Raw genomic sequence first — 26,206 nt, forward strand, 5'->3', positions numbered from 1 at the left:
AGCCTATGGGCCGTGGTCAACAGTAGTGCATGTAGGGAATAGGGAGCTCTTTTGGACTCAACCTTAGTCTGTTCTGGAACACACACTCCCCTCCGCTACCCCCTTTCTACTGTAAGCTCAGAAGGCAGGGAAGGCAGCAGCAGCATTGGGGCCTTCTGGGGCTGCCAGGGCCGGTAATTGATAATGCGGCCCAGCAGAGCTCTGTGCACTGGAGCGTTAGGCAGCCAGAGAGGAGCGAGGAGGCTTAGCCACACCGAGGTGAGGCCTGGATAGGATGAGAGTGCGTGGGCTGGAACGATAGAGGGAGGCAGGTGGGGTGGCGGTGAGTGTCTGGGGGATACTTGGGGATTTTGGGAGCTGAAAAGTGAAGGAAGTCCGGTGTGTTTTAGGAAAATCTGCATGTGTTTACGTGTATGGGAGGCAGGGGGAGTAGTGTGGGTGGTAGAATGCGCAAAGTAGTGTGGGTGGTTTTCAACAAAAGTAAGTGCATGTAGACATATCTGTGTGTGTTTCTATCAGTATTTCTTAGGGTCACAATACATGAGGCTCCATCTTCCAGACTTCCACATCTCTGGAATGGATACTGTAAAAGATGAGTAGAAAGAGATTCCCTTTCCATATACTGGAGGGTAATGTATTATTCCCGGTCAATCACTGCTAAACGCTGGCCTTTGCCGCTCGCCGTCTTCGCCTCCACCCACCCCTTGCCAGCCCAGGAAGACAGAAACGAGGATTGATGATAGAGGGATGATAGCGCGGAGGACAAAAGCGAGGGAATGAGCTGGAAATTGCTGGGGTGTTGGGTTAATTCACAGCCCATATGTGTGTGCTCAGGTGTGCTGTGTCTGAATGGAAGAGAGAGCAGAGTGGAAGAAGCAGAGTGGAAGAGCAGAGTGGGAAAGCAGAGGAGAATAGGCCCACACTGTGCACCCAGGCCGAAAGCATCACAAAGAGAGGATGGAGTTTTCTTCCAATGGGCAGTTTCTAGGTCTTTGTGCCTCATTAGGTAGTGATTTTATTCAGACCCAGCGCAGACTGTTGACTTGTTGTGTTGGAGACAGACACAGAGTGAGAGAAATGGGGACCTTGAAGAGTGAGGATGTTTTAAAAGATGTGCTAGCTGCTCCACGACAGCTCTGACTGGTGATTCTTACCGGCATGACTTGTGTCTGCGAATTTTGAATGTGTTACATTGTGTTTTTAGTAGCTTTCAATGCTATTTTCTTGAATCGTTCAGGCTATTACAAGGCGCAGAGGCAATTTTGTTAATCTCAGTCTCACTTCCTGTTTCCTGTTTGCAGCCCCCTCCATCGTACCCATCATGCACCAGGTGAGCTCCACCATGAAGAGCTTCACATTGTCATGGCCACAGCCTGAACAGCCCAACGGAATCATCCTGGACTACGAGCTACGCTTCTACGAGAAGGTAGGCTGGGTGTGTGTGTGTGTGTGTGTGTGTCTGCGTGTGTGCGTGTGTATAAGCGCACGTCTGCCCAAGAGCATGTTCATCTGCGTACACAATGTCTGTGTGTGTGCATCTGTGCATTTACTGTCTTAAAAGAAACCCAACAGAAGTTTCTCTTGTGTTCCGAAGCGAAACCCCCAAACTCCCCTGGCTGATGATATGTCATCTCAGTTCCACCTCCAGTCCATCTCTCCTTCTCCCTGTTGTTTGGTTACCCTGCCTTCCCCGTCTGATGAAGTGAAAACCTTGACATCCCCCCTCCCCTCGCCAGTCCCACTGCGGTAATGCTATGCGCCTGGTGGGGCTAGCATCGACCCGTCTGCTACCAACTGCTCCTACACAGTGGAACCTTCTTTAATAACCTACGAGAGCAGCCCAGAGTATCTACAGAGCAGGCCTTATTGACCTGTAGGCTTTTCCCAAGGCCTCGGTCTACAGGAATAATGAAATAGAGCCCAGAATAGACTGGAGCCTAGAGGACACTTAAGGTGGTCCATAGTTTGGTGGGTTGGCTGGATGCAGGTTTTAGCCTTTGAAATGTGTTCGTTTGTGTTACATTTGTTCGATAAATATAATATAATATATAATAATAATATTTTAATCTGTATGTTGAGGGTTTTCAAAGCAGATAGAATCCATATATTATGTATTTATTTACGAAGGTGCAGTATGTCATTGCGAATTCGAATCCTTCTCAAGAACAACCTAAGATTCTCTACATTCCCTGTTATGCCAGACTTGAAGACATGGTCACATACAATTTTGTTCATTAGTCCTTGGAAAACTTTCTACGCCACATTTTTAGAACACATTCTCTAGCTTCACTTTGCTGCATGGGTCATGAACCAGAATCCAATAGGGCCCCTGTGAAACCTTATCGCGTCACAGCTTAGTGTCATGCAAATACCTCTCACACAACCTGCTGTGTGCTCATAAATATTGATGTCATAATCCTACTGATGTCTTTGTAGCGTGTCCTTCCAGACAAATAGACCCGGGCTGCATTATTCACATATTGATTCATTAATGAAGATAAGGTTGCTAATTGCATAGGGGAAGGCAGGTGAGGGTTACTCAGAGGGCACTTTCTTCTGCTCTGTCTGTCGGTCTGTGGTTCTCTCTCTCTCTCTCGCTCTCTCTCTCTCTCTCTCTAGGAATATGATCAGGTGAGAGATGCACCTTATGACCCTGTGTGTGACGGCGTGATTGCTTGGTCGCATACTGTGTGCGTGTGTATATGATTGCCCGGTGACATACCGTGCTGCAGAGATTCAATTCTCACCTCGGTGGTCTCTCTGTGATACACTGTGTTTTAGATGCTTTGACCCTGACAGGGCCCAACGTTGGCCCTAAAGACAAGTCATCCTCCAACAGTAAGACTGGGACATTTTGGCAGCTAGTAACTGTCATGCATATTACTGCCGGGCTCACTGTAATTGGCCGTTAATGAACATCAACATGTTTAGCATCTTCGGCTTCCATGCGTAGCCCCCTGGTGCGAACATCTACATTTTAAAAAAAAAAGTCAAATCTATTGAATACAGCCTACACCATCAAAATAAATCCTATTTTAGACAGGTCTAAAGAAACATTAAGATATGAAGAAAATGTAGTCTATTTCAGAATAACAGAATAGCATATTCTGAGTCACCCTGATCTGACTATGCCATATGGCTGTGGGCTACAGTACACAAGTTCCAACTCTGTTACAGGGGTCCTATTTGGGCACTTTAGTTTTGATACAAACCTTATCAAAACATACAATGCATTTGGAAAATATTCAGACCCCTTGACTTTTGCCTAATTTTGTTACATTACAGCCTTCAATCTACACAATATACCCCACAATGACAAAGCAAAAACAGGTTTTTAGAAATTTTTGCAAAATTATTGAAAATAAAACACTGAAATATCACATTAAATACATTTTCAGACCCTTTCTTAATTTAATCTTGTCTTTATATATATTAAATAATATATGTGTGAAATTAGTTTGATTTAGAATAATATCATGTTCATGTCAGAACAGGGGCAGGGGGAAAAATACATATCATCTATGAAAGTAGCGAATGGAGGACGCTTTTCCCTTGGTTCATTTTCATGCCAGTCAGGTAGGCTACTCCTCTTTGTAAAGGAAAGCAATGTGCTAAATATTGGGAAAGCTGTGATGTAAATATACAGTGCCTTGCGAAAGTATTCAGCCCCCTTGAACTTTGCGACCTTTTGCCACATTTCACGCTTCAAACATAAAGATATAAAACTGTATATTTTTGTGAAGAATCAACAAAAAGTGCGACACAATCATGAAGTGGAACGACATTTATTGGATATTTCTAACTTTTTTAACAAATCAAAAAACTGAAAAATTGGGCGTGCAAAATTATTCAGCCCCTTTACTTTTCAGTGCAGCAAACTTTCTCCAGAAGTTCAGTGAGGATCTCTGAATGATCCAATGTTGACCTAAATGACTAATGATGATAAATACAATCCACCTGTGTGTAATCAAGTCTCCATATAAATGCACCTGCACTGTGATAGTCTCAGAGGTCCGTTAAAAGCGCAGAGAGCATCATGAAGAACAAGGAACACACCAGGCAGGTCCGAGATACTGTTGTGAAGAAGTTTAAAGCCGTATTTGGATACAAAAAGATTTCCCAAGCTTTAAACATCCCAAGGAGCACTGTGCAAGCTGATAATATTGAAATGGAAGGAGTATCAGACCACTGCAAATCTACCAAGAACTGGCCGTCTGTCACGCCTTGGTCATAGTGTTTTGTGTTTTCGTTATATATTTGGTCAGGCCAGGGTGTGACATGGGTTTATATGTTGTGTTTCGTATTGGGGTTTTGTAGGTATTGGGATTGCGGCTGAGTAGGGGTGTAGCATAGGCTTGGCTGCATGAGGCGGTTCTCAATCAGAGTCAGGTGATTCTCGTTGTCTCTGATTGGGAACCATATTTAGGTAGCCTGGGTTTCACTGTGTATTTCGTTGGTGATTGTTCCTGTCTCTTGTGTAGTTGTTCACCAGACAGGCTGTATAGGTTTTCACGTTCCGTTTGTTGTTTTGTATTTGTATAAGTTATTAACAACCACGCTGCATTTTGGTCCGACTCTCCTTCAACAAACGAACGCCGTTACACCGTCCTTCTAAACTTTCAGCTCATACAAGGAGAAGAATGATCAGTGATGCAGCCAAGAGGCCCATGATCACTCTGGGTGAACTGCAGAGATCTACAGCTGAGGTGGGAGACTCTGTCCATAGGACAACAATCAGTCGTATATTGCACAAATCTGGCCTTTATGGAAGAGTGGCAAGAAGAAAGCCATTTCTTAAAGATATCCATAAAAAGTGTTGTTTAAAGATTGCCACAAGCCACCTCGGAGACACACCAAACATGTGGAAGAAGGTGCTCTGGTCAGATGAAACCAAAATTGAACTTTTTAGCAACAATGCAAAACGTTATGTTTGGCGTAAAAGCAACACCCTGAACACACCATCCCCACTGTCAAACATGGTGGTGGCAGCATCATGGTTTGGGCCTGCTTTTCTTCAGCAGGGACAGGGAAGATGGTTAAAATTGATGGGAAGATGGAGCCAAATACAGGACCATTCTGGAAGAAAACCTGATGGAGTCTGCAAAAGACCTGAGACTGGGACAGAGATTTGTCTTCCAACAAGACAATGATCCAAAACACAAAGCAAAATCTACAATGGAATGGTTCAAAAATAAACATATCCAGGTGTTAGAATGGCCAAGTCAAAGTCCAGACCTGAATCCAATTGAGAAGCTGTGAAAAGAACTGAAAACTGCTGTTCACAAATGCTCTCCATCCAACCTCACTGAGCTCGAGCTGTTTTGGGAAGAATGGGAAGAAATTTCAGTCTCTCGATGTGCAAAACTGATAGAGACATACCCCAAGCGACTTACAGCTGTAATCACAGCAAACGGTGGCGCTACAAAGTACTAACTTAAGGGGGCTGAATAATTTTGCACGCCAAATTTTTTGTTGAAAAAGTTTGAAATATCCAATAAATGTCGTTGCACTTCATGATTGTGTTCCACTTGTTGTAGATTCTTCACAAAACAATACAGTTTTATATCTTTATGTTTGAAGCCTGAAATGTGGCAAAAGGTCGCAAAGTTCAAGGGAGCCGAATACTTTCGCAAGGCACTGTATAGTAGGCTTAGCCTATAGAAATCTGATGGGATCCTCCTCTTTTTAATAGAGGCCATCAAAACTCTGTTTTCTCACGCAATTGCATAGCATAGCCAATAGAAATGTTCCGCAGCATAGGCTTATAGGAACACTTATTTCATTCCATGCATCAACCTGCTATGAGGAGCTGTCTCTCGCTGTGCAACAGGTGATTCTATTCTGCTCAAACTCTAAATGCCAGGACTAAAGGTTAGGGGTTAGGGAAAATAAGATGTTGAACGGAAATACATTTTTGGTCCCCACGAGGATAGAAAAACATAACGTGTGTGTGTGTGTGTGTGTGTGTGTGTGTGTGTGTGTGTGTGTGTGTGTGTGTGTGTGTGTGTGTGTGTGTGTGTGTGTGTGTGTGTGTGTGTGTGTGTGTGTGTGTGTGTGTGTGTGTGTGTGTGTGTGTGTGTGTGTGTGTGTGTGTGTGTGTGTGTGAGCGTGAGTGCGTGCATCTGAATGCATGCGTGCGAGTGTGAATTAGAATTTGGCGTGTGAGTAGTTTTCTACTGCACATCAATAACTGTGCATGTTTCATTGACATCTGAATGTATAGCGACCCCGCCACTTAAATACCCTGAGCCATAGAGATTGACTATGATTATCCCCAAGGTAAACTTGACGTAATCTCAATGGCGAAATCCATGCAATTCTGCGTAACTTCCACTTACTCCACTATGAATTCTCTAAATAATAATAATAATAATAATAATAATTGATTGGAGTTATATAGCGCTTTTATAGCAACAGAGGTACTCAAAGCTCTTTCGATAGTAGGGGTAAACTCATCTCATTCACCATCAATGTGTAGCACCCACCATTTTTGAGCCAGAATGCTCACCACACATCAGCTATCAGGTGGAGAGGTGAGGAGGGATATAAGCCTGCTATAGCAGGAGGGACTTCTGTACAGTCGTAAAGTGATGATGTGGCCCTTTAGAGATAAAAACCAATTACAAAGGGGTGTCTAGCTACTGGCTTTGTGTCTATAACACACTCCCCTGCACATGGCCGCTCTCGCTGTCTTGCTCGCACCGCAAGAAACTTATAGCCTAGATAATGCAGCCATTAAAACCTGGGGTTTTTGATCGAATTTATCAAAATGGCCTCATGGGCCGTCCCTCCTGGTCTCTCAGATCATCTCTTTATGAGCCGGTGATATTAGTATTTTATGTGTCATGCAGTTATGGAGCGGTGGATGATTGTTTCAATGGACTTTCGAGCTACGCTAGTTGCACAGTCAGCTCGTCTTCAAACGCAGGGGAGAGAAGAACTTCACAACGTAAGTCATATGCACGTCGTCTTCCCACACAGATCGGTTATACAGTAATGTGTTGTTTTACTATAGTAATAGTGGAGTTCATAGTTTCACTTTTTTTGTTGGAAGGACACCAAAGTTCTCATTGACCAAATCGAAAGGACACCAAAGTGTCCATTGTACAAGTTTAAGAGATCCCATACAGACATTGAACCCACGATCTCCCGTGTTGTAAACATGCCTCGGTCTAGTCCAGCTGTTTGTGAGAGAGGAGAGGAGGAATTGGGACACAAAGAGACAATTAGGAGAAGGGGAACTGAAAAGAGGTATCCGGTGCTCGAAAGTCTTTAGGCTTTCCACCAAACAGGCCACTATCCCCCTCTCACTCCAGAGTAAGTGGTCCTGGAATCGTGTAGTTTGGCAAGCAAGTAGAAATGAATTAAAAGTCTTTACAGAAAAAGTGGAATCTCATCCCCTCTCTTTCATTTCTCGCTCTTTTCTTCTTTTTCTTCTCCTAAAGTTTGGGGCGGTAGGAACTAAATTGGAGTAGCGAAGGTCAGGGCCTCTATTAAGACTAGAGTGAAGAGCAGGGACACTCTTAAACTGGCTCAGGTTACCAGGTTACTGAGTTGTGTGTGTCTGTGTGCACAGTGCATTCCGAAAGTATTCAGAGCCCTTGACTTTTTCCACATTTACTTACGTTACAACCTTGTTCTAAAATGATTCCTCATCAATCTACACACAGCATCCCATAATAACAAAGGAAAAACAGGTTAGAATAAGGCTGGAACGTAACACAATGTTGAAAGGGGGAAGGGGCCTGAATACTTTCCGTGTGTGTGTGTGTGTGTGTGTGTGTGTGTGTGTGTGTGTGTGTGTGTGTGTGTGTGTGTGTGTGTGTGTGTGTGTGTGTGTGTGTGTGTGTTTGTTGTGTGTGTGTGTGTGTGTGTGTGTGTGTGTGTGTGTGTGTGTGTGTGTGTGTGTGTGTGTGTGTGTGTGTGTGTGTGTGTGTGTGCAAAGTTGTCAATCTTGCCCACTGTAATTCCCACTGCACTCAATGCACAATCAGTGAGTTGTCAAAAGAAATACCAAGTTAATATCATTAATTTAGTCTCTCAGTTGGCCTTCAGTGAAATCTTCTAGTATTATCCCAGCTCAGTATGCACACAGACATGTCATGATTTATAATGGGAACTTTTGAAAAGATGGATTTTGATTCAAGTCCCTGGCTCCCTTCGCTGTGTATTACATTTTTCCCTTTCAGACTTTTTTTGTATTTCTTTCTTCTCTCTCTCTTTCAGCAGCTCTCACCTCTTCTCTTCTCTCTATGCCTTTTGTCTGTGCCCCACCCAGCTCTTCTGAGCCCAGACAGTATCCTCAGGTGAGCTGTAGAGACGTAGAGAGCTAAGCCCTCAGAGTGTTTGCTGATGTCAGAAAGAAAAGGAGGAAAAACAAACTAAACGAGTCAAGGTTGCCCATTGTTGTTCCTCCTAAATCCCCACCTTTCATTTATTTTCTAGATAAAGATGTTTTCTATTTACCTTATATTTTATATTTTCACCAATCCTGAGAGAGTTGTGCAGAGCTTTGAGCTCCCCCAGTGAGTGATGTGTGTGTGTGTGTGTGTGTGTGTGTGTGTGTGTGTGTGTGTGTGTGTGTGTGTGTGTGTGTGTGTGTGTGTGTGTGTGTGTGTGTGTGTGTGTGTGTGTGTGTGTGTGTGTGTGTGTGTGTGTGTGTGTGTGTGTGTGTGTGTGTGTGTGTTGTATGTTTGAGTGCGTGCGTGCGTGCGTGTGTGTGTGTGTGTGTGTGTGTGTGTGTGTGTGTGTGTGTGTGTTTATGTTTGAGCATATGCGTGTTGGTCTACATGTTTGCCATGCATTTGTAAGTGTGTGTGCTTGCATGTAGGCTACACTAAGTGATATAAGTGTAGCATGCTGCTAATGGTTAGCTAGCAATACTGTGATCTAAGGCATGGTTTCCCTTTCAAGAGGGGCATTTGCTTGTGTCTTTATAGTGGGCGTGTGAAAGCAGCTGTACATCCACTCTCCCACAGTCAATATGCAGTGTAAGTGGCTTATCTTAAATGAAGGCAGTGGAATGGTTGAAAGGATATAGCAAGCATAGTACAACTTTTTTAACAGTAGGTCAAGAAAAGTACAATAACGTGTACAGTACCATTATGCTATGCTAACGGGATTTATTTTTTTAAAGGACTAGAAGTTAGGCTGTTTTAAAATTGTATTTACTATATGTAATAATGCAGATACTTAATATGATTTAAAATGCCCTTTAATATAAGCTTCCAGAGGGTTATTTGAATTCATAATGAACGTGGTAATTACTTGCTTATGGTCTAGTAATGTAAGGGATGGTGCCTCAAGGAATGAATTTGCTTATTGATATGGTATTTTTCCTTATACTTTTCATTCACGTCAGTAGCATTACAAAGAATAAATATGTATATAGTATCTCTAGGAACATACGTTTTTGTTGTAAAGGAAATGATGTCCCCCCCTCCATTACCAATGCTATACCTTCTAAGTATCGTTAACCATGTAGTTAGTATGTGGGGGTGGCTCGTGTGTGTGTGTGTGTCTGTATTTGTGCTTGATGTGTGAAGTGGACACATGGTCCCACACCAGGTCTGCCTCTCTGCCAGGTGACCATACTGTCCTTTGTGAGGAGATCACATGCCACCAGGGTGGGGGTCTCTAATTCAGAATCTTCTACACACACACACACACACGTATGCCATGGTCCATAGCTTAAAACAAGCACCAGAAGCTGGCTCAGCTTATCTGGTAGTAGGCAGCAGTAGTAGAGATTCACTTCGGGGGTTGGGATTGTTCTGTCCATTGGAGTGTATGTAAACGTACTGGTGCAGTCCACTGCAGTTCTATTGCTCTGACACTCTATAAGGCATAGATTCCCCTTGTATTGTTTCATTATAAGGCAGTGCACAAAGGCTGAAATCATCAACCGTGACAGCAGACATCAAAATGGTGTATTGAAACAAATTCAAGCCAAATTGTTTAAGGCTTGAGGAGAGGAGGACCGCCTTCTTATTAGTGTTAGTTGGGGGGAAAACACTGCCAAGGGAACTACAGCCTTCAGCCAAGAGGACACTACAGAGACCAGACGACATGCAGTGTTCCCTGTCTGTCACTGCTGGCCAGCCTCACCATTGGCTGCCCTCCCATCTGCCCTCCCACCTGCTGCTCTGTCTTTATATAGCATGTTAGGGTGCGTCTCCTCTAATCCGCATTTGACTGACAGCATGTGAGGGCCATTCACGGTGGTCAGCCTCTCATGGCAAAGCCTTTCATTGGCTGTTGTCAAGCTGCTGTCCCGCCACCTGCTACTTCACTTTAAGTATGGCAGATGTAGATGTATGTGTGTGTGTGTGAAATATAATCCCCATTTGACTGACAGCATGAAAGGGCCACTGCCTGTTGGCGGTCTCTCCAGGGATGGTTCCCCATCGGCCATCCAGTTGGCGGAGAAGGTCATCGGCTGTCACCTGCCCTCCATCAAGGACCTGCACGCCTCCAGGACAAGGAAGCTTGCAAGTCAGATCATCGCTGACCCTACCCACCCCGGACACCCCATCTTTTAAAGACTCCGCTCTGGCAGACGGTTGAGGTGAATCATTACCAAAACCGCCCGCATCCTGAACAGTTTCATCCCCCATGCTGTGGACCTCATCAACCGGCCATCAGGCTCATAGAGCTCTTAGTGACTTACCCCGAAAGACTCACAGCTGTAATCGCTGCCGAAGGTGATTCTAGCATGTATTGCTTCAGGGGTTTGAATAATTATCCAATCAAGAAAAATTTGTGTTTTATTTTCCATGAATCAATACAAAAATGTTTAACATTTCTTCCACTTTGACATTATAGAATATTCTGTGTAGATCGTCAACAAAAGTGACGATAAAATCAATTTTAATCCCACTTTGTAACATAACAAAATGTGGAAAAAGTCAAGGGGTGTGTGTGAATACTATCTGAAGGCACTGTATATATATCCCCTCTGTAAGTGGTATATTCCCACTGTAATCAGCCTATACACTTATGTTTTATGGTTCCTGTTTTGATATTGTGTATTCTGGGAGTACTTGTCTGTATTCTGTTTGTATATTGTCTATTGCTGGCAGCACCTTACTTAAGGCAAATTCTGGGTATGTGTAAATGTACTTGGCGAATATATGTGATAATGATTCTAATCTGCTCCCCCAACCGTCTCTCAAAATCAAGCAGTGGGTGGGGGGTGTGGTCCTAGGAGACTCTGTTTGACTGACAGCAGGAGTGGGCCAATCCTAACCGTAGGTGGTCAATGCTCATCCAACCATGGCCTTGCTTATGAATATGAGAGTGCTGTCCCAATACTCTAATGTGGTTGCCTGGCTTCCCTTTACACGAGCTGTCTATTTTTGGACATTTATCAAATTAGATCACACCATAATTGAAGTGCAATAGCACTTTTACACAGTGTGACTATACAATAGGTCATGCAGACACTCTGTGGCTAATTCTAGGAATGTATGTGACTATTCATCATCATGGTGCATTACCAATAATCATATAAATACCACAAATCTAATTATCCAATGATATAACTCATTGTTATTGCTAATATCCTGTTTTCGTCTCTTTACTCTTATGGGATTAAATTCAGGAGTAGCATTTTCCTATTAGGGCACAAGCTAACATTCGTCTTCATCACAGGAGTGAGTGTTCAATAAAGACTAATGTGATTGGAGAGATCATTATGTTTCGGCCAAATTTCATAGCAGTGTTTACCTCATCCGGCCAATGACGGAGCTTCCTCCGTGATCTAATTACACTGATTGGATTGGGTAACGATGTCGGTGTGGAGCGCATACGGGCCTCTGCCTCTGCCTCTATTCGGTTCTCTTCTCTTCTCTGTGGTTCTCTTTGCTCTCTTCTCCTTTTTTATCAGTACCAGGCAAAAGTCTGTACACACTCATTCAAGGGTTTTTCTTTATTTTTACTATTTTCTAAATTGTAGAAGATTAGTGAAGACATCAAAATTGTCAAATAACACATAAAATAATGTAGTAACCAAAAAAGTGTTAAACAAATCGAAATATATTTTGAGATTCTTCAAATTCTTCACCCTTTGCCTTGAGGACAGCTTTGCACACTAACCTAGGTCAGGTGATTGTGGAGGCCAGGTAATCTGATGCAGCACTCCATCACTCTCCTTCTTGGTCAAATAGCCCTTACACAGCCTGGAGGTGTGTTGGGCAATTGTATCGCTGCAGAATGCTGTGGTAGCCATGCTGGTTAAGTTGCTTTGAATTCTAAATAAATCACAGACAGTGTCACCATTAAAGCACCCCAACACCATCACACCTCCTCCTCCATGTTTCACGGAGGGAACCACACATGTGGAGGTCATGAGAACAAAAAATCTCAAATCTCAAATACCTTTTTTGCACTATTGGTTAGAGCCTGTAAGTAAGCATTTCACTGTAAGGTCTACACCTGTTGTATTCGGCGCACGTGACAAATAAACTTTGATTTGATTTGAGATAATGCCAAGAGTGTGCAAAGCTGTCATCAAGGCAAAGGGTGGCTACTTTGAAGAATTTGTTTAACACTTTTTTGGTTACTACATGATTCCATATGTGTTATTCGATAGTTTTGATGTCTTCATTATTATTCTACAATGTAGAAAATAGTCAAAAATAAAAAATAAAAAACGTTGAATGAGTAGGTGTGTCCAAACTTTTGACTCGTACTTCGAATGTTTATAGGTTTTGCTCGGTGATGAGCAATGTTGTAGTACTCGAGATCAGTCTCATATTGAGTGTCTTGTTCTCAGTGTTGGATACGTTTGTACTAGGTCTTGACTCGGTCTCGGACAGCGAGGACTCCTAATTTCCTCATCATTATCAGCTTCCACTCAGTCAGCACATAAAACCGTTTTGCCGGGCCAAATATATACACTCCTTTCTTGAAACATGAATATCTTATGAGCCTTTATATCTATTGTAGACATGTTTGCTGCAGTGGCAAACCTTTTGGACCTAGTCCTTCAGTGTGTGACAGGTCTGAAAGGACAGCAGCCGTAATACCAGCGCACTCATGTAGGAGAGTGCACTTATTGTGAAACACAAAGGGTCAGGGGTGTAGAGGAAGGTATATGCAGGTATAAACCGTGTACCCACTTTATTTTCAGTGGGCATTGCGTATACTCACTTCCTAATCCCTACTGATGCGTATCAAAGTAGTGTAGTGGAGGTGTACGACTTATCAATTACGTCGCACAATAGAGAAATCATGCACAAAGTAGCCTACACAAAGACAAAGCATGTGAAATATATTCACCTGCGCGCCGCACACAGCCTAGTTTCAGTGGGAAATCAGCAGCAGGCAGCAAGAGTGAGCAGCTCTCAGCTGGTTTTAGCATGGAGCAGCTCACAGAATTATGACACCAGGAGCCGGTAGGGTAGGAAAGACGTTTCAACTTGTGATATCTACCAGTAAATGCTAACTAAGTCAAGTTCAGTACGTTGGTTAGTAGGCTATTTATGATGCGCAATTGTTATTATGCCCTGTTTGCATCAGGGGCATAGACATGGATGGGCCTGGGTGGACACAGGCCCACCCACTGTGGGGCCAGGTCCTGACAGGCCCCCTGATCAGATTGATGTGGATTAAGCATTGTTGTGGACTTAGACCATCACATTTTTGTATTTTTTCTATAAAAAAGATTATGATTTTGAACGTGAAAATCTGAAAAATCTACAGGAAAACATAGAATTTTTCACAAAGGTTTCACAAAGGGTGCCTCTCCTTCACTGGGTGGGCCATTGGGTAACATTGGGTAGTTTTGGGCAAAATTAGACTATGCCCACTTCTCCAGGCAACACTACAGCCCTGCATAGGTCCGATGGAAAGACAGCAGTCACACACAGCATGATGTTAAAGGATAAGCAGTCCATAAACTCCGACATAATAAGCCAGTAGGTCCCAATCCCAAGAATACGAAGAAAAAAAACAATTAAGCATTTCCCAATCGAAATGTACAACTATTACTTCCCATTGCAAAAAAACATGTCATGTTTAGCACACAAAGTAACCAGTGACCTGCAGTTTAAAGTGGAACTGACAGTGTTTGAACTACTTTGCAGTTATGAAACAAACAGACAATCATAATATAAAAAAATATAAAATTCCCAGGTTATGCTACAAAATCTACTTCATAAGAGGTTTTAAAAAATGTATTCCATTTGACTCAACGTTCCATGATGTACACTAAGGCATTGTCGGCAGAATAGATGGATGCAGTTCAATGCATGTTTATTATAATTCACCAATACATTTCTTGGGAGTCCAAAACATATTAGTTGTAAATCACAGCTGTCCTGGTACATCGTTTGCTGCCTCCATTCAGAAAGCACTGTTTCAGTTTCCATGACTCAATATTCTGGACCAAAACGGAGTGGATAAGTGACTGACTATTTCCCCTCGTATCATTTTTTTGTGGCTATACACAGCTAGAGATGAAAGGTGTCATTTGGTTAACTAGTATAAACTTGAACGACTGCTATACAGTTAGCATATCTCTTGCGTTCTCAAATTCACTCTGCCGATCTACTCTGATTTCAGAGCAACCTCATCTGAGTGTGCCAGAGTGCAGACTTCTGTAGCTCAGTTGGTAGAGCATGGCGCTTGTAACACCAGGGTAGTGGGTTCGATCCCCGGGACCACCCATACGTTGAATGTATGCACACATAACTGTAAGTCGCTTTGGATAAAAGCGTCTGCTAAATGGCATATATTATATTATTATTATAGCAACACCTGCTGAATTTGACCGGTGTCAGTAAACATAGGAAAAAAAGTAATAATTAGTCAGAAACACTCTAGATAACATGGAAATAGCCTAACCAGCTCTGCTAGGGGGAGTGAAATGGTCAGAGTGAGGAAGTAGCTAGTTATGCCTGGAAGTTGTAAGTCGCTCTGGATAAGAGCGTCTGCTAAATGACTTAAATGTAAATGTAAATGTAAAGTAGCTAGTTAGCAAGCTAGCCAAATTTAGCCAGTTAGCTTGGGCGCTTGGAGATGAGTAGGCTACAATTCCCGATTGTTTATCAGTGCAATTTTGAAAATGTTTAAGTGGCTTTATCTAATGTTCCTTCGATGAATTTTAGCTCTACTAGAATTAGTTGTGTATCTTGTTGTTGATGTGTGAGCTCACTTGCACTGAGGTGGGACAGGTGGCAATATCTGAGGTGTGTCCTTAAAAACCTTTAGTATGTGCTGGTGGGGGTATTTAAGGCCAACCGAAAGCTGGTCTTAGCTTAGCATAGGTTATTACAATGGAAGCGTAGCCAATCCATCGATGATGCACAGTGCCCATATGCACAATGAACAATGGACAAGAGAGATGTGCTTTTAGTGCCCATAAACCTTGTATTTAGGAACATACCAAAAAAATATTGTTTTGTTTGATTAAAAACCAAATGTAGCCCCCCTCCTTTCAATGAAGGCAATTTTTTGTCATGCCCAAGGCCTTCGCCAAGTAGTCAAGACTATCGATAAAAGGGTTTGGCTCGTGAGACCACTTTGAAATCAATGTTGATCATCAAACGTTTATTAAAATATCAAGTTTGGCAGCAGTAAAATGTTTCAGTTAATTTCCTGTAACAATTGCTCGTTTTCCGTTTTGTTTGATTAAAAAAATAAGCCTTCATAGGAGGCTGGCCTTACCCTACTACAATGAAAGCTGGTTCAACAGCAATGCGTTTGGTGTCTTTCTCATCGTGGCCAATTATTTGCCAGGAGCCTCCCTACAAGGTTTCTAAATGGTGTACTTGTGAGGCTTTTGCAGACAAGCTTTTGCATTATTCACAATTCACATAGGCCAACCCGCAGTGCACACTCCATTCAACTTGTATCCCTTCCCATTTCCAAAGAGCGCTTCTTGTTAAAAGCTTCTTGTTAAAACCCAGCCCTTTCACACTACCGCCAGCTATTGCGCTCAAAATAAAGGCTGTGAGAATAGCTAAAATATTTCTGACAAACCCCTGGACCTATAGCACTTCCGTCAGCACTTAGATTTACCACTGTGCTATGTTCGGTAAAATACATCCTTCCGGGTCTAAAAAGTCTTATTGGATTGATTCATACACTTTTGTTGATCCATTTAATCCAAACTTTGACCATAACATTAGATTTTTTTTAATCCTTTGACCTCACCCTTACGCAAAGATAAAACAAAACAGAACAAGAAAATGTCGCACTAAACAATTCTCTACAACAACAAAAAAAGAACTTGTAAGCGTTGCTTTGTTCCATTAAGTGAAAACAAACACTTTCCGTGGGCGGAATTAGTCCTCTGACATAATTAGCAGAGCGCCACTTCAAACGCCACAGAACGAGAGAGCCAATGTTCACCACTTCCTTTACTAATTAAACTCTCGCTCTCTCTCTCTCTCTCTCTCTCTCTCTCTCTCTCTCTCTCTCTCTCTCTCTCTCTCTCTCTCTCTCTCTCTCTCTCTCTCTCTCTCTCTCTCTCTTTCTAAACACTTCTGCTCTCTCTCTTTCTAAACACTTCTGAGGCCAACAGTAAATACAGCAGGAACAAGTTTACAATGTGACTCAGACTAATGGGCCTAATGGGCAGTATGTGTGTGTATATGTGTGTGTATATATGTGTGTGTGTGTGTGTGTGTGCGCGCGTGTGTGAGCGTGTGCGTGAGCACTAAAGCACTCCCTCTAACAATACATACTGTCATTCAACCTCGGCACTAAAGTTTCCATCTGTGGTGGTAACAGTTATGTAAGCCTGTCAAGGGCGGCGTAATAACAAACTAACCAGTCGCTGGTAGAACGAGAGAACCACAACAGCTAGAGAATAGACTTGTTACAGCATCAAAATGGCATATGACTCATCTGAACTTTAGGTTTCCATGGACAAGGAGAGCGAAGGCACATCCTGTATTCCTCGTCTCTCAACCTCTCTGCTTTTTGTTACTCTGACTAACCACGTCAAAGCAGTGGTTTCTCTGAGTTTCAGTTCTCTTTCCTTTCTGTCCAGGTTGTGCGCTAATTAAAAAATACATTTAAAAAAAAAAGATTCTGGTGTGACCTCTGTTGTAGGAAAGGCAGCCAATGTCACACACTACTGGTTGCTGACTACTGCTGCAGCATAGGGGAGACACACATGATAAGAGAGGAATCTGCCAAATGGTTTTGGATGTGTTATGATACCTGCCACCTTGATGATACAATGGTTTCCTTAAAAGGTTCATGTTGGTCCGTGTGTACTGTATCAAGCATCTCAGATTAGGCGTGCTGATCTAGGATCGGGACATTCCTGTCCATGTGATCTTATTCATTTTGACCTAAAAAAGCAATACTGATCCAAAATCAGTAGTCCTACTCTGACGGTTGATACAGTACGGCCTAGATTTCCTGGTGAATGAAGCCATTGCATGAGACATACGGCCCCTTGTCTCTTCCTCTCTGTCTCTCCCCCACTGTATCCAGTCCTGGATTATACACATGGCCTGCTCTATCTCTCTGGAACATTAAGCTGGTATCCCCATCTCCTCTGTTCCTCCAGGACCATTCAGAGATCAACTCCACCGTGGTTCGCAGCGAGACCAACACAGCCAGGGTGGAGGGCCTCCGGGCGGGCATGGTCTACGTCGTGCAGGTGCGGGCCAGGACCGTGGCTGGCTTTGGCAAATACAGCGGCAAGATGTGCTTCCAAACCCTCACAGATGGTAAGGGCCAAGGGGAGGAGGGGAGGCGAGGGAAGATGGTGGATGGTGGTGGGTAGCTGCTGTGTGTGTGTTTGTGTGCGTGTCTGTGAGTTTGAGAGAGAGAGAGAGAGAGAGAGAGAGAGAGAGAGAGAGAGAGAGAGAGAGAGAGAGAGAGAGAGAGAGAGAGAAACTGTAAGAGAGAAAGAGAGAGAGAGAGAGAGAGAGAGAGAGAGAGAGAGAGAGAGAGAGAGAGAGAGAGAGAGAGAGAGAGAGAAACTGTAAGAGAGAAAGAGAGTGACGCATAGAATAGGAGGGGATATAGAGCAGAGAGGAAGAAGGATTGGGAATTTGATATCGGATCATATGATTGTTAATCGCTGTGTGACAACATGTTTATGGATGTTGGATGAACATTGTATTTCTATACCCACTGTCTTAACGATCGTGTATGAGATTGTTAAGAATAATATATTGGAGTTAAGAATGGTGGTTTTGAGCATTTTGTCTTTTCCTGTGTGTAACTGCTTGATCCAGACTGCTTAGCTAATTGGTTCTTCATTGAGCCCGTATGTTGCTGACGAGCTATCCCAGAATGCTTAGCTGTGATTAGTTGCTGATGTGATTAATTATTTGCCACCCAGGGTTGGATTTTCAGGGGGGCGCAACACCTGCTACACTGGCACGCGGGGGGGGGGGGGGGGTGACAGTATGAGAGCATGGGTCCAGGTGTTTGTGCGTGAGTGTACGCCACATCTCCTGTCTTCTTACACTCGATACATATTCCAGGTAGAAGATGCCCTTTTAGGCACAGGTCTAGGATCAGTTTACCTTCTCAGAATCCTAACCCTAACCACTGGGGAGGTTAAACACTAAACATACCTTCTTATCTATCTATGATTCACATCGAAGGGCAAGTCTCCGCTTGACATCGCAAATGCCACAACTCTCCCTGATCCTCTGTGCTTTCCTCTCTCTCTCCCTCCATCCCTCCCCATAGCCCTTTCTCCCTGTCAGATAGTCCAGAGGTGGATAAGTGCAGGTGTTGTTCTAATCTGCAGCAGCAGATTTAGTAGTCTTGACACAAACTCTAATACACTACATGACCAAAAGTATGTGGACACCTGCTCGTCGTACATCTCATTCCAAAATCATAGGCATTAATCTGGAGATGGTCCCCCCCTTTGATGCTATAACAACCTCCACTCTTCTGGGAAGGCTTTCCACTGGATGTTGGAACATTGCTGCGGGGGCTTGCTTCCATTCAGCCACAAGCGCATTAGTGAGGTTGGGCACTGATGTTGGGCAGTCAGCGTTCCAATTCATCCCAAAGGTGTTCGATGGGGTTGAGGTCAGGGCTCGGTGCAGGAGAGTCAAGTTATTCCACACCGATCTCCACAAACCATTTATGTATGGATCTCGCTCTATGCACAGGGGCATTGCCATGCTAAAACAGCAAAGGTCCACCCTCAAACTGTTGCCACAAAGTTGGAAGCACAGAATCATCTAGAATGTCATTGTATACTGTAGTGTTAAGATTTCCCTTCACTGGAACGAAGGGGCCTAGCCAGAATCATGAAAACAGTCCCAAACCATTATTCCTCCTCTGACAAACATTACAGTTGACACTTTCCATTGGGGCAGGTAGCATTCTCCTGGCATCCGCCAAACCTAGATTTGTCAGATTGTAAGATAGTAAAGCATGTTTCATCACTCCAGAGAACGCATTTCCACTGCTCCAGAGTCCAATGGCAGTGAGCTTTTCACCACTCCAGCAAAAGCTTGGCATAGAGAATGGTGATCTTAGGCTTGTGTGTGGCTGCTTGGCCATGGAAACCCATTTCATGAAGCTCTCGATGAACAGTTCTTGTGCTGACATTGCTTCCATAGGCAGTTTGGAACTCGGTAGTGAGTGTTGCAACCGAGGACAGAGGATTTTTACTACGTGCCTCAGCACTTGGTGGTTCCTTTCTGTGAACTTCGTGGCTGGGCCGTTTTTGCTCCTAGACGTTTCCACTTCACAATAACAGCACTTACAGTTGACCGGGGAAGCTGAAGCAGGGCAGAAATTTGACAAACTGAATTTGTTGGAAAGGTGGCATCCTACGTCGGTGCCACGTTGAAAGTCACTGAGCCCTTCAGCAAGGCCATTGTACTGCCAATGTTTGTCTATGGAGATTACATGGCTGTGTGCTCCATTTTATACACCTGTCAACAACAGGTCTGGCTGAAATAGCCTAATCCACTTATTTGAAAGGATGTCCACATACTTTTGTATATATAGTGTACCAGCCAGGCCGCTCAAGATCCAAGGCTAAATTCGACGTCTGTCCAAGCCACTAGGATCCACGAGGAGCAGCGATGAAGGCTATTACCATCAAGAGGGCTTGCGGTTTGCTAGAGCGTTGTGGATGGGCGTAAGCTCCTGCTCCGAGGGTCGCATGTTCAATCCCAGAACTTTCTTTGTTTTGGTTTTAACCCTATCCCAAACCTTAACCCTTGTCTTAACCATTCTAAATGAATGTCTAAACTTAACCTTTGATGTTTGACATTTATAGACACACGTCAGATTCTGAAGTGAGACTGAGAGCTTGGTTGATTATACACCTGTCAGCCTGGTAGACCCATCCCCTAAATCCCTTACCCTCTGTAGCGTCTGCCTCCCCTCTCCTCCCCACTTCGCCCTGCCCCACCTCCTCTCCCCCGTGTCAAGCCCACCCTCCACTTGTCTCACCCCACCCTCCACTTGTCTCATCACATTCCTCTCTACCTCCTGCCCTCCTCTATCCTTCTCTCTGAATCTTCTCTTTTTCCTCTCCTCTCCCCCTCCTCTCACAGTCGACAATCCCTCATATCTGTCTGTCATCACATTGTCACATGCCTCTCACAGTTGTCTCCTCACCCCACTCACTCAGTTATTTGATTGACTGGTGCAATGAGGAGGAGATGATTGGCCATTTTCTCAAACGTGAGGTTACACGTTTATCAACTTTCAAAGCAGAATAACTTCCCCAATGTTCCTCAACTGCAGTGTATGATATAACATTTTGTAGCTCTGTGTCTCTACTTTTATTCGACGTAAAAAAACATAATTTCAAAAATGTTTCCACGTAAGACCGAATCAAGGCGTTGAGTCACATGTAATGAATGAGGAGATGCACGTCTCCTCCATTTCAAAGTGTTGAAGATGGACAGAAGGGTGTGTTCATGACAATTCAACTGTTCAACCTTCGCTAGCAAATAGATCCCGGGTTGGCTAAACTTGAAATATAACGATTTGTTGGCTAATCACTAGCACGTGGGCTTGAGAGATTGTTGATGAGACCTGTAGCTACAAAAAGTGAGTCATCATTAGTGAATGGACATTATGCATGGTTCTAGTTACATTTGTAACAGAAAAAAAGGGCATTTTCATAGACAGACTTGAAAACCTGACAGAGGCAGTCTTTTGATCAAATTATTAAATTATTAGTGGGTCATATGGTTGTGGAAGGCATAACTTCACAAGCCCTGAATTCATTCGAATTTGGCTGACTGTTTGAAATGCAGTGGATTTGACCTTTAAATGTACAACAATGCTTATTTAGAGAAAACATTTGAAAAAAATGTAGATATACAGGACCAGTGAAAAATTTGGACACACCTACTCATTCCTGGGCTTTTCTTTATTTGTACTATTTTCTACATTGTAGAATAATAGTAAAGACATCAGAACTATGAAATAACACACATGGAATCATGTAGTAACCAAAACAATGTAACAAAACAAAATGTATATTTGAGATTCTTCAAAGTTGCCACCCTTTGCCTTGATGACAGCTTTGCACACTCTTTGGCATTCTCTCAACCAGCTTCACGAGGTTGTCACCTGGAATGCATTTCAATTAACAGGTGTGCCTTGTTAAAAGTTCATTTGTGGAATTACTTTCCTTCTTAATGCGTTTGAGCCAATCAGTTGTGTTGTGACAAGGTAAGAAGATACCCCTATTTGGTAAAAGACCAAGGCCATATTATGGCAAGAACAGCTCAAATAAGCAAAGAGAAACAAAAGTCCATCATTACTTTAAGACATGAAGGTCAGCCAATCCGGGAACATTTCAAGAACTTTGAAAGTTTCTTCAAGTGCAGTCGCAAAAACTATCAAGCGCTATGATGAAACTGCCTCTCAGCAGGACCGCCACAGGAAAAGTTAATTTGTGGTTTTTGTGGAACCAGAGTTACCGGTACTGAGGAGGATAAGTTCAGTTGAGTTAACTACACCTCAGATTGTAGCCCAAATAAATGCTTCACAGAGTTCAAGTAACAGACATGTCAACATCAACTGTTCAGAGGAGACTGCAAACCAGGCCTTCATGGTCGGATTGCTGCAAAGAAACCACTACTATTGGACACTAAGAAGAAGACTTGTTTGGGCCAAGAATCACGAGCAATGGACTTTAGACCGGTGGAAATCTGTCATTTGGTCTGATGAGTCCAAATTTGAGATTTTTGGTTCCCATCGCTGTGTCTTTGTGAGACCAAGAGGAGGTGAACAGATGATCTCCGCATGTGTGGTTCCCTCCATGAAGCATGGAGGAGGAGGTGTGATGGTGTGGCGGTGACACTGTCTGGGATTTATTTAGAATTCAAGGCACACTCAGCATGGCTACCACAGCATTCTGCAGCGATACGCCATCCTATTTTGTTTGCGTTTAGTATGACTATCGTTTGTTTTTCAACAGGACATTGACTCAAAACACACCTCCAGGCTGTGTAAGGGCTATTTGGCCAAGGAGGAGAGTGATGGAGTGCTGCATCAGATGACCTGGCCTCCACAATCCCCCGACCTCAACCCAATTGAGATGGTTTGGGATGAGTTGGACAACAGATTGAAGGGAAAGACCACTGGAAAAGCATTCCTCATGAAGCTGGTTGAGAGGATGCCAAGAGTGTGCAAATCTGTCCTCAAGGCAAAGGGTGGCTACTTTGAAGAATCTCAAATATAAAATATATTTGGATTTGTTTCACACTTTTTTGGTTACTAAATATGTGTTATTTTATAGTTTTGATGTCTTCACTATTATTCTACATTTTAGAAAATAGTAAAAAATAAAAATTAAATTAAAAAGACCTTGAATGAGTAGGTGTGGCCAAACTTTTGACTGGTACTATATATATGTATGGTCTTTACTTGTCAGTGTTCCAAATGGGGACCTTATTTGTATTTTTACCTAAACATGCAAATACAATCAGATAGAATTAATAGCAAGCAGTGCACTGGGTTAGTCAGATTTGATTAAATATAACAGAACAGATGTAAATCAGCATAAGTTAAAAAAAATATATGGCCATATCGCCCAGCCCTACATGACTGATTGGCACTCAGACAGTTGATTTCTGCTCAAGCCAATCATAATTTTCACCAGTCTGAGTTTAGGAGACACCTTCAGCAGCACAGCACCTGAATACAGCTGCACAGAGAAATAGCACACTGACTTTACAGCTAACAAAAGAGTAGGCCTATAAATCACACTCTCAAGTATACTTTTAGTTTCTTATTTTATAGATATTTCAGATACTATATCACCGCTCTAAAGACTTCTCCTTACTTCTCCTTTTGTCCCATTGCTGTAAAGCGAATTTCAGTTTGCCGGCAGCATGCTAAATCTTGTTCAAGAAACACCACTAGAGTAGCCCTAAGGCCCTAAAACAGCCACACAAAGACACGATATAGGACTGAGGCAGTTTAGTGTGCCTTTAGAAGTTCTTTGGGCTACCCTCTGAACTCCTGTGCCATTCTTCCTCCTTTCGGCCGCTAACGTTTGGCTGTATATCTGACTGTCTAACAGGAGCTTGTGTCTGAACATCCCCGTTAGAAATCCCAAGGTGGTCTTTTATGTCCGTCAGACTGTGACCGGAGGGATTAGGAATGGCTACAGAAATGCTCTCTCTATCGATCATTCTCCCTCTCTCTACCTCCCTCTCTCTCACTTGAGCTCGCTCTATTGGTCTCCTCTATGGAGATGTACAGGTGACAGTCAGCACGGCTTAACTCTACATATCGGCTGTTACCAAACCATGGGTGACGCTCAATGTGTTGCAGTCAACATCTTAGAGCTGAGGCACCTACACTCCCTTCTGCGTTTGCTTGGTCAGCGAAGCTAAAACGTTTCATTTTTGCTCTATAGACGGGTGGGCAGCAAAACCGATGCCGTGAGCAACGACACTTTTGACGACATGTAAACTATATTTCCTCCTCAAATATTTTTTGAAAACATACATATATTTGCACAATGGGCACTTGTTGTCTCTCAAGTACATTCTGTTTTAGTTGTTGGTTAGCTAGCTAGCTAGCGGATTTGAGCCATATTAGCATAGACATGAGAAGTATCAAAACACCTCAAAACAAGGCGTGGTATCACTAACAAAGATACAACAAGCTGAAACAAGCCACCGATGATTCCCCACATGGCTTCTTGTCATTGTTGCCAGCTATCTGACCGTCCAGAATCATAAGAACACGGACTTCTGCCTCATCGACGTGCATGCATCGTTTCCATGACATTGCCAGCTAACTCGTCTATATACAGAATGTCACTGTTTGGAAATGAATGCATCTAGTCCCCCCCCATTTGAAGGAGTCATAGGTATTTGAACAAATGTACTTACAGTATAGCCAAAAGTGTATTATTGGTCTCATATTACTAGCACGCAATGACTACTGCATTTGCATTTGCATTTTGTTTTGGTTGTGTTTCGGGTTGTTTGTAAGTCGCTCTGGATAAGAGCGTCTGCTAAATGACTTAAATGTAAATGTAAATGTGTTGTGCCCAATAGAATGAATGGTAAATAATGTATTGTGTCATTAGCTTCACTGTCCACATAAACACGTAGAGGAGTGTATGTGTTCTCTCTATGCTCAGGACTTCCTGGTCTAACCATGCTGTTCTTTCTGTTCCCACACCTTTACCTTTACATTCTCTCCATACCCCTCACACCACCTTCTCCTCTCTGTCCTCACACTCTTGTCTCTCTCTCTCTCTCTGTCTCTCTGTCTCTCTTTTTCTCTCCCCTCCCCTCTCTCTGTCTCTGTAGATGACTATAAGTCAGAGTTGAGAGAGCAGCTTCCACTAATCGCAGGGTCAGCTGCAGCAGGAGTGGTGTTCATCGTCTCTCTCGTGGCCATCTCCATCGTCTGCAGCAGGTACTGTACTGTCAACATGACCATTTCTTGACTGTGTTTATGTTAGACCAAAAGTTGTGCCACACACACACACACACACACACACACACACACACACACACACACACACACACACACACACACACACACACACACACACACACACACACACACACACACACACACACACACACACACACACACACACACACACACACACACACACACACACACTTAGCCAGCAGGAGGTAAAATATGTTTAAATGAAACCTACGTTCCATATCTGTATCTGCTGTATCTTCTTCTCTATTAATGATCCATTTTCCAGTGTTCCAAAGGGTTCACGCTGCATTGATCTGAGTTAACTGACTGAATCCAATTTCATTCTAGACAGTTTGTTACAACACATCGCTACCGTTCCCCTTTCCTCTCTCTTTAGAAAAGTTCAAGTTGAATTTAGAATTTGCAGCAGCGCCATGTGTCCCCAGTAGCAAAGCGACCATCAGACACGACAGGGTCTTTGATGACGGAGCGAGCAGAGGAGAGACGGATGAAAAGCTACAGACATGCTGTCACATCTCTAATTAAAAACCAGCTCATTCTATTCAGACTTCCATTGGGGCGGTGCAGCTACCGCTAACCATTAGCCACTGATTCAATTTCAGACCGGGTCGCTTTCAGGCCCCAGTTAGTGAGACTCCGAGACAGATGTAATGATTCCTCTTTGCTCCTCCTTTTATCCTGTCTTTTCGGGTGTACTTTTCTGTCTCTGTCTCTCGTTCAGGAAACGGGTGTACACCAAGGAAGCGGTGTACAGCGACAAATTACAGCATTACAGCACAGGAAGAGGTGAGTTCCCCACCGCAGCGCCTTGCCGGACAAAACGCTTCTGTTAATGTGCTGACATTCTGGGCGAAAAACAGCCTTTCCACTTTCTAAATGACGTTGACTGACACTCATCTCTCAGGGTTGTAGCGGTGATTGACACCACACGGGTCTGATGGCCACTGTCCACATGGAGGGGGAAAAATAACCCCTCCATTGTTCTAGCATAGATGTTTAATGGTACTCCTTCCCGATCCAACATCGAGGGGAACAAGTCATCCCTTTTCTGTTCTAAGTAACATTGTGCCAGGGTCCTGTCACGTGTCGACTCTCACCATAATGTTGCCTCGGAGCGTGAGAAACAGTCGAAACCGAGCCTGTCGGAAGGCTGGCCGAGCTGTCTAGAAGAGTGCTAACTGAAAGGGGAGAGGGTTTCGTCGAGACCGAGACAGAAATATTTTGCTCCTTGGCTCGGTTTTGTCACGGTTAGAGCGGCCGTAGCCCAGAGCTCATTAAAGAGCCAGAGAGAGGGGGAGATAAGATGGCTGCTCCT

At 43.4% G+C, this 26,206-nt stretch overlaps 1 protein-coding gene across 3 annotated transcripts in view; it reads left to right on the forward strand.

Annotated features, from left to right (window-relative positions):
- The window catches only part of LOC124009399 (ephrin type-B receptor 1-like), a 377,149-nt gene that overhangs the window by 310,506 nt on the left and 40,437 nt on the right, over positions 1-26,206 (forward strand). For all 3 annotated transcript variants that reach the window (XR_006834290.1, XR_006834291.1, XM_046321201.1), the window contains exons 6-9: positions 1,302-1,426; positions 17,528-17,690; positions 24,741-24,849; positions 25,613-25,677. Coding sequence is in view for 1 of the 3 variants with exons in the window: in XM_046321201.1 (XP_046177157.1) it covers positions 1,302-1,426; positions 17,528-17,690; positions 24,741-24,849; positions 25,613-25,677 (462 nt within the window). In the remaining 2 variants the exon portion in view is untranslated. The remainder of the gene's footprint in view (positions 1-1,301; positions 1,427-17,527; positions 17,691-24,740; positions 24,850-25,612; positions 25,678-26,206) is intronic.

Source organism: Oncorhynchus gorbuscha, linkage group LG22 (genome assembly GCF_021184085.1).
Source record: "Oncorhynchus gorbuscha isolate QuinsamMale2020 ecotype Even-year linkage group LG22, OgorEven_v1.0, whole genome shotgun sequence".
NCBI classification, from domain to species: Eukaryota; Metazoa; Chordata; class Actinopteri; order Salmoniformes; family Salmonidae; genus Oncorhynchus; species Oncorhynchus gorbuscha.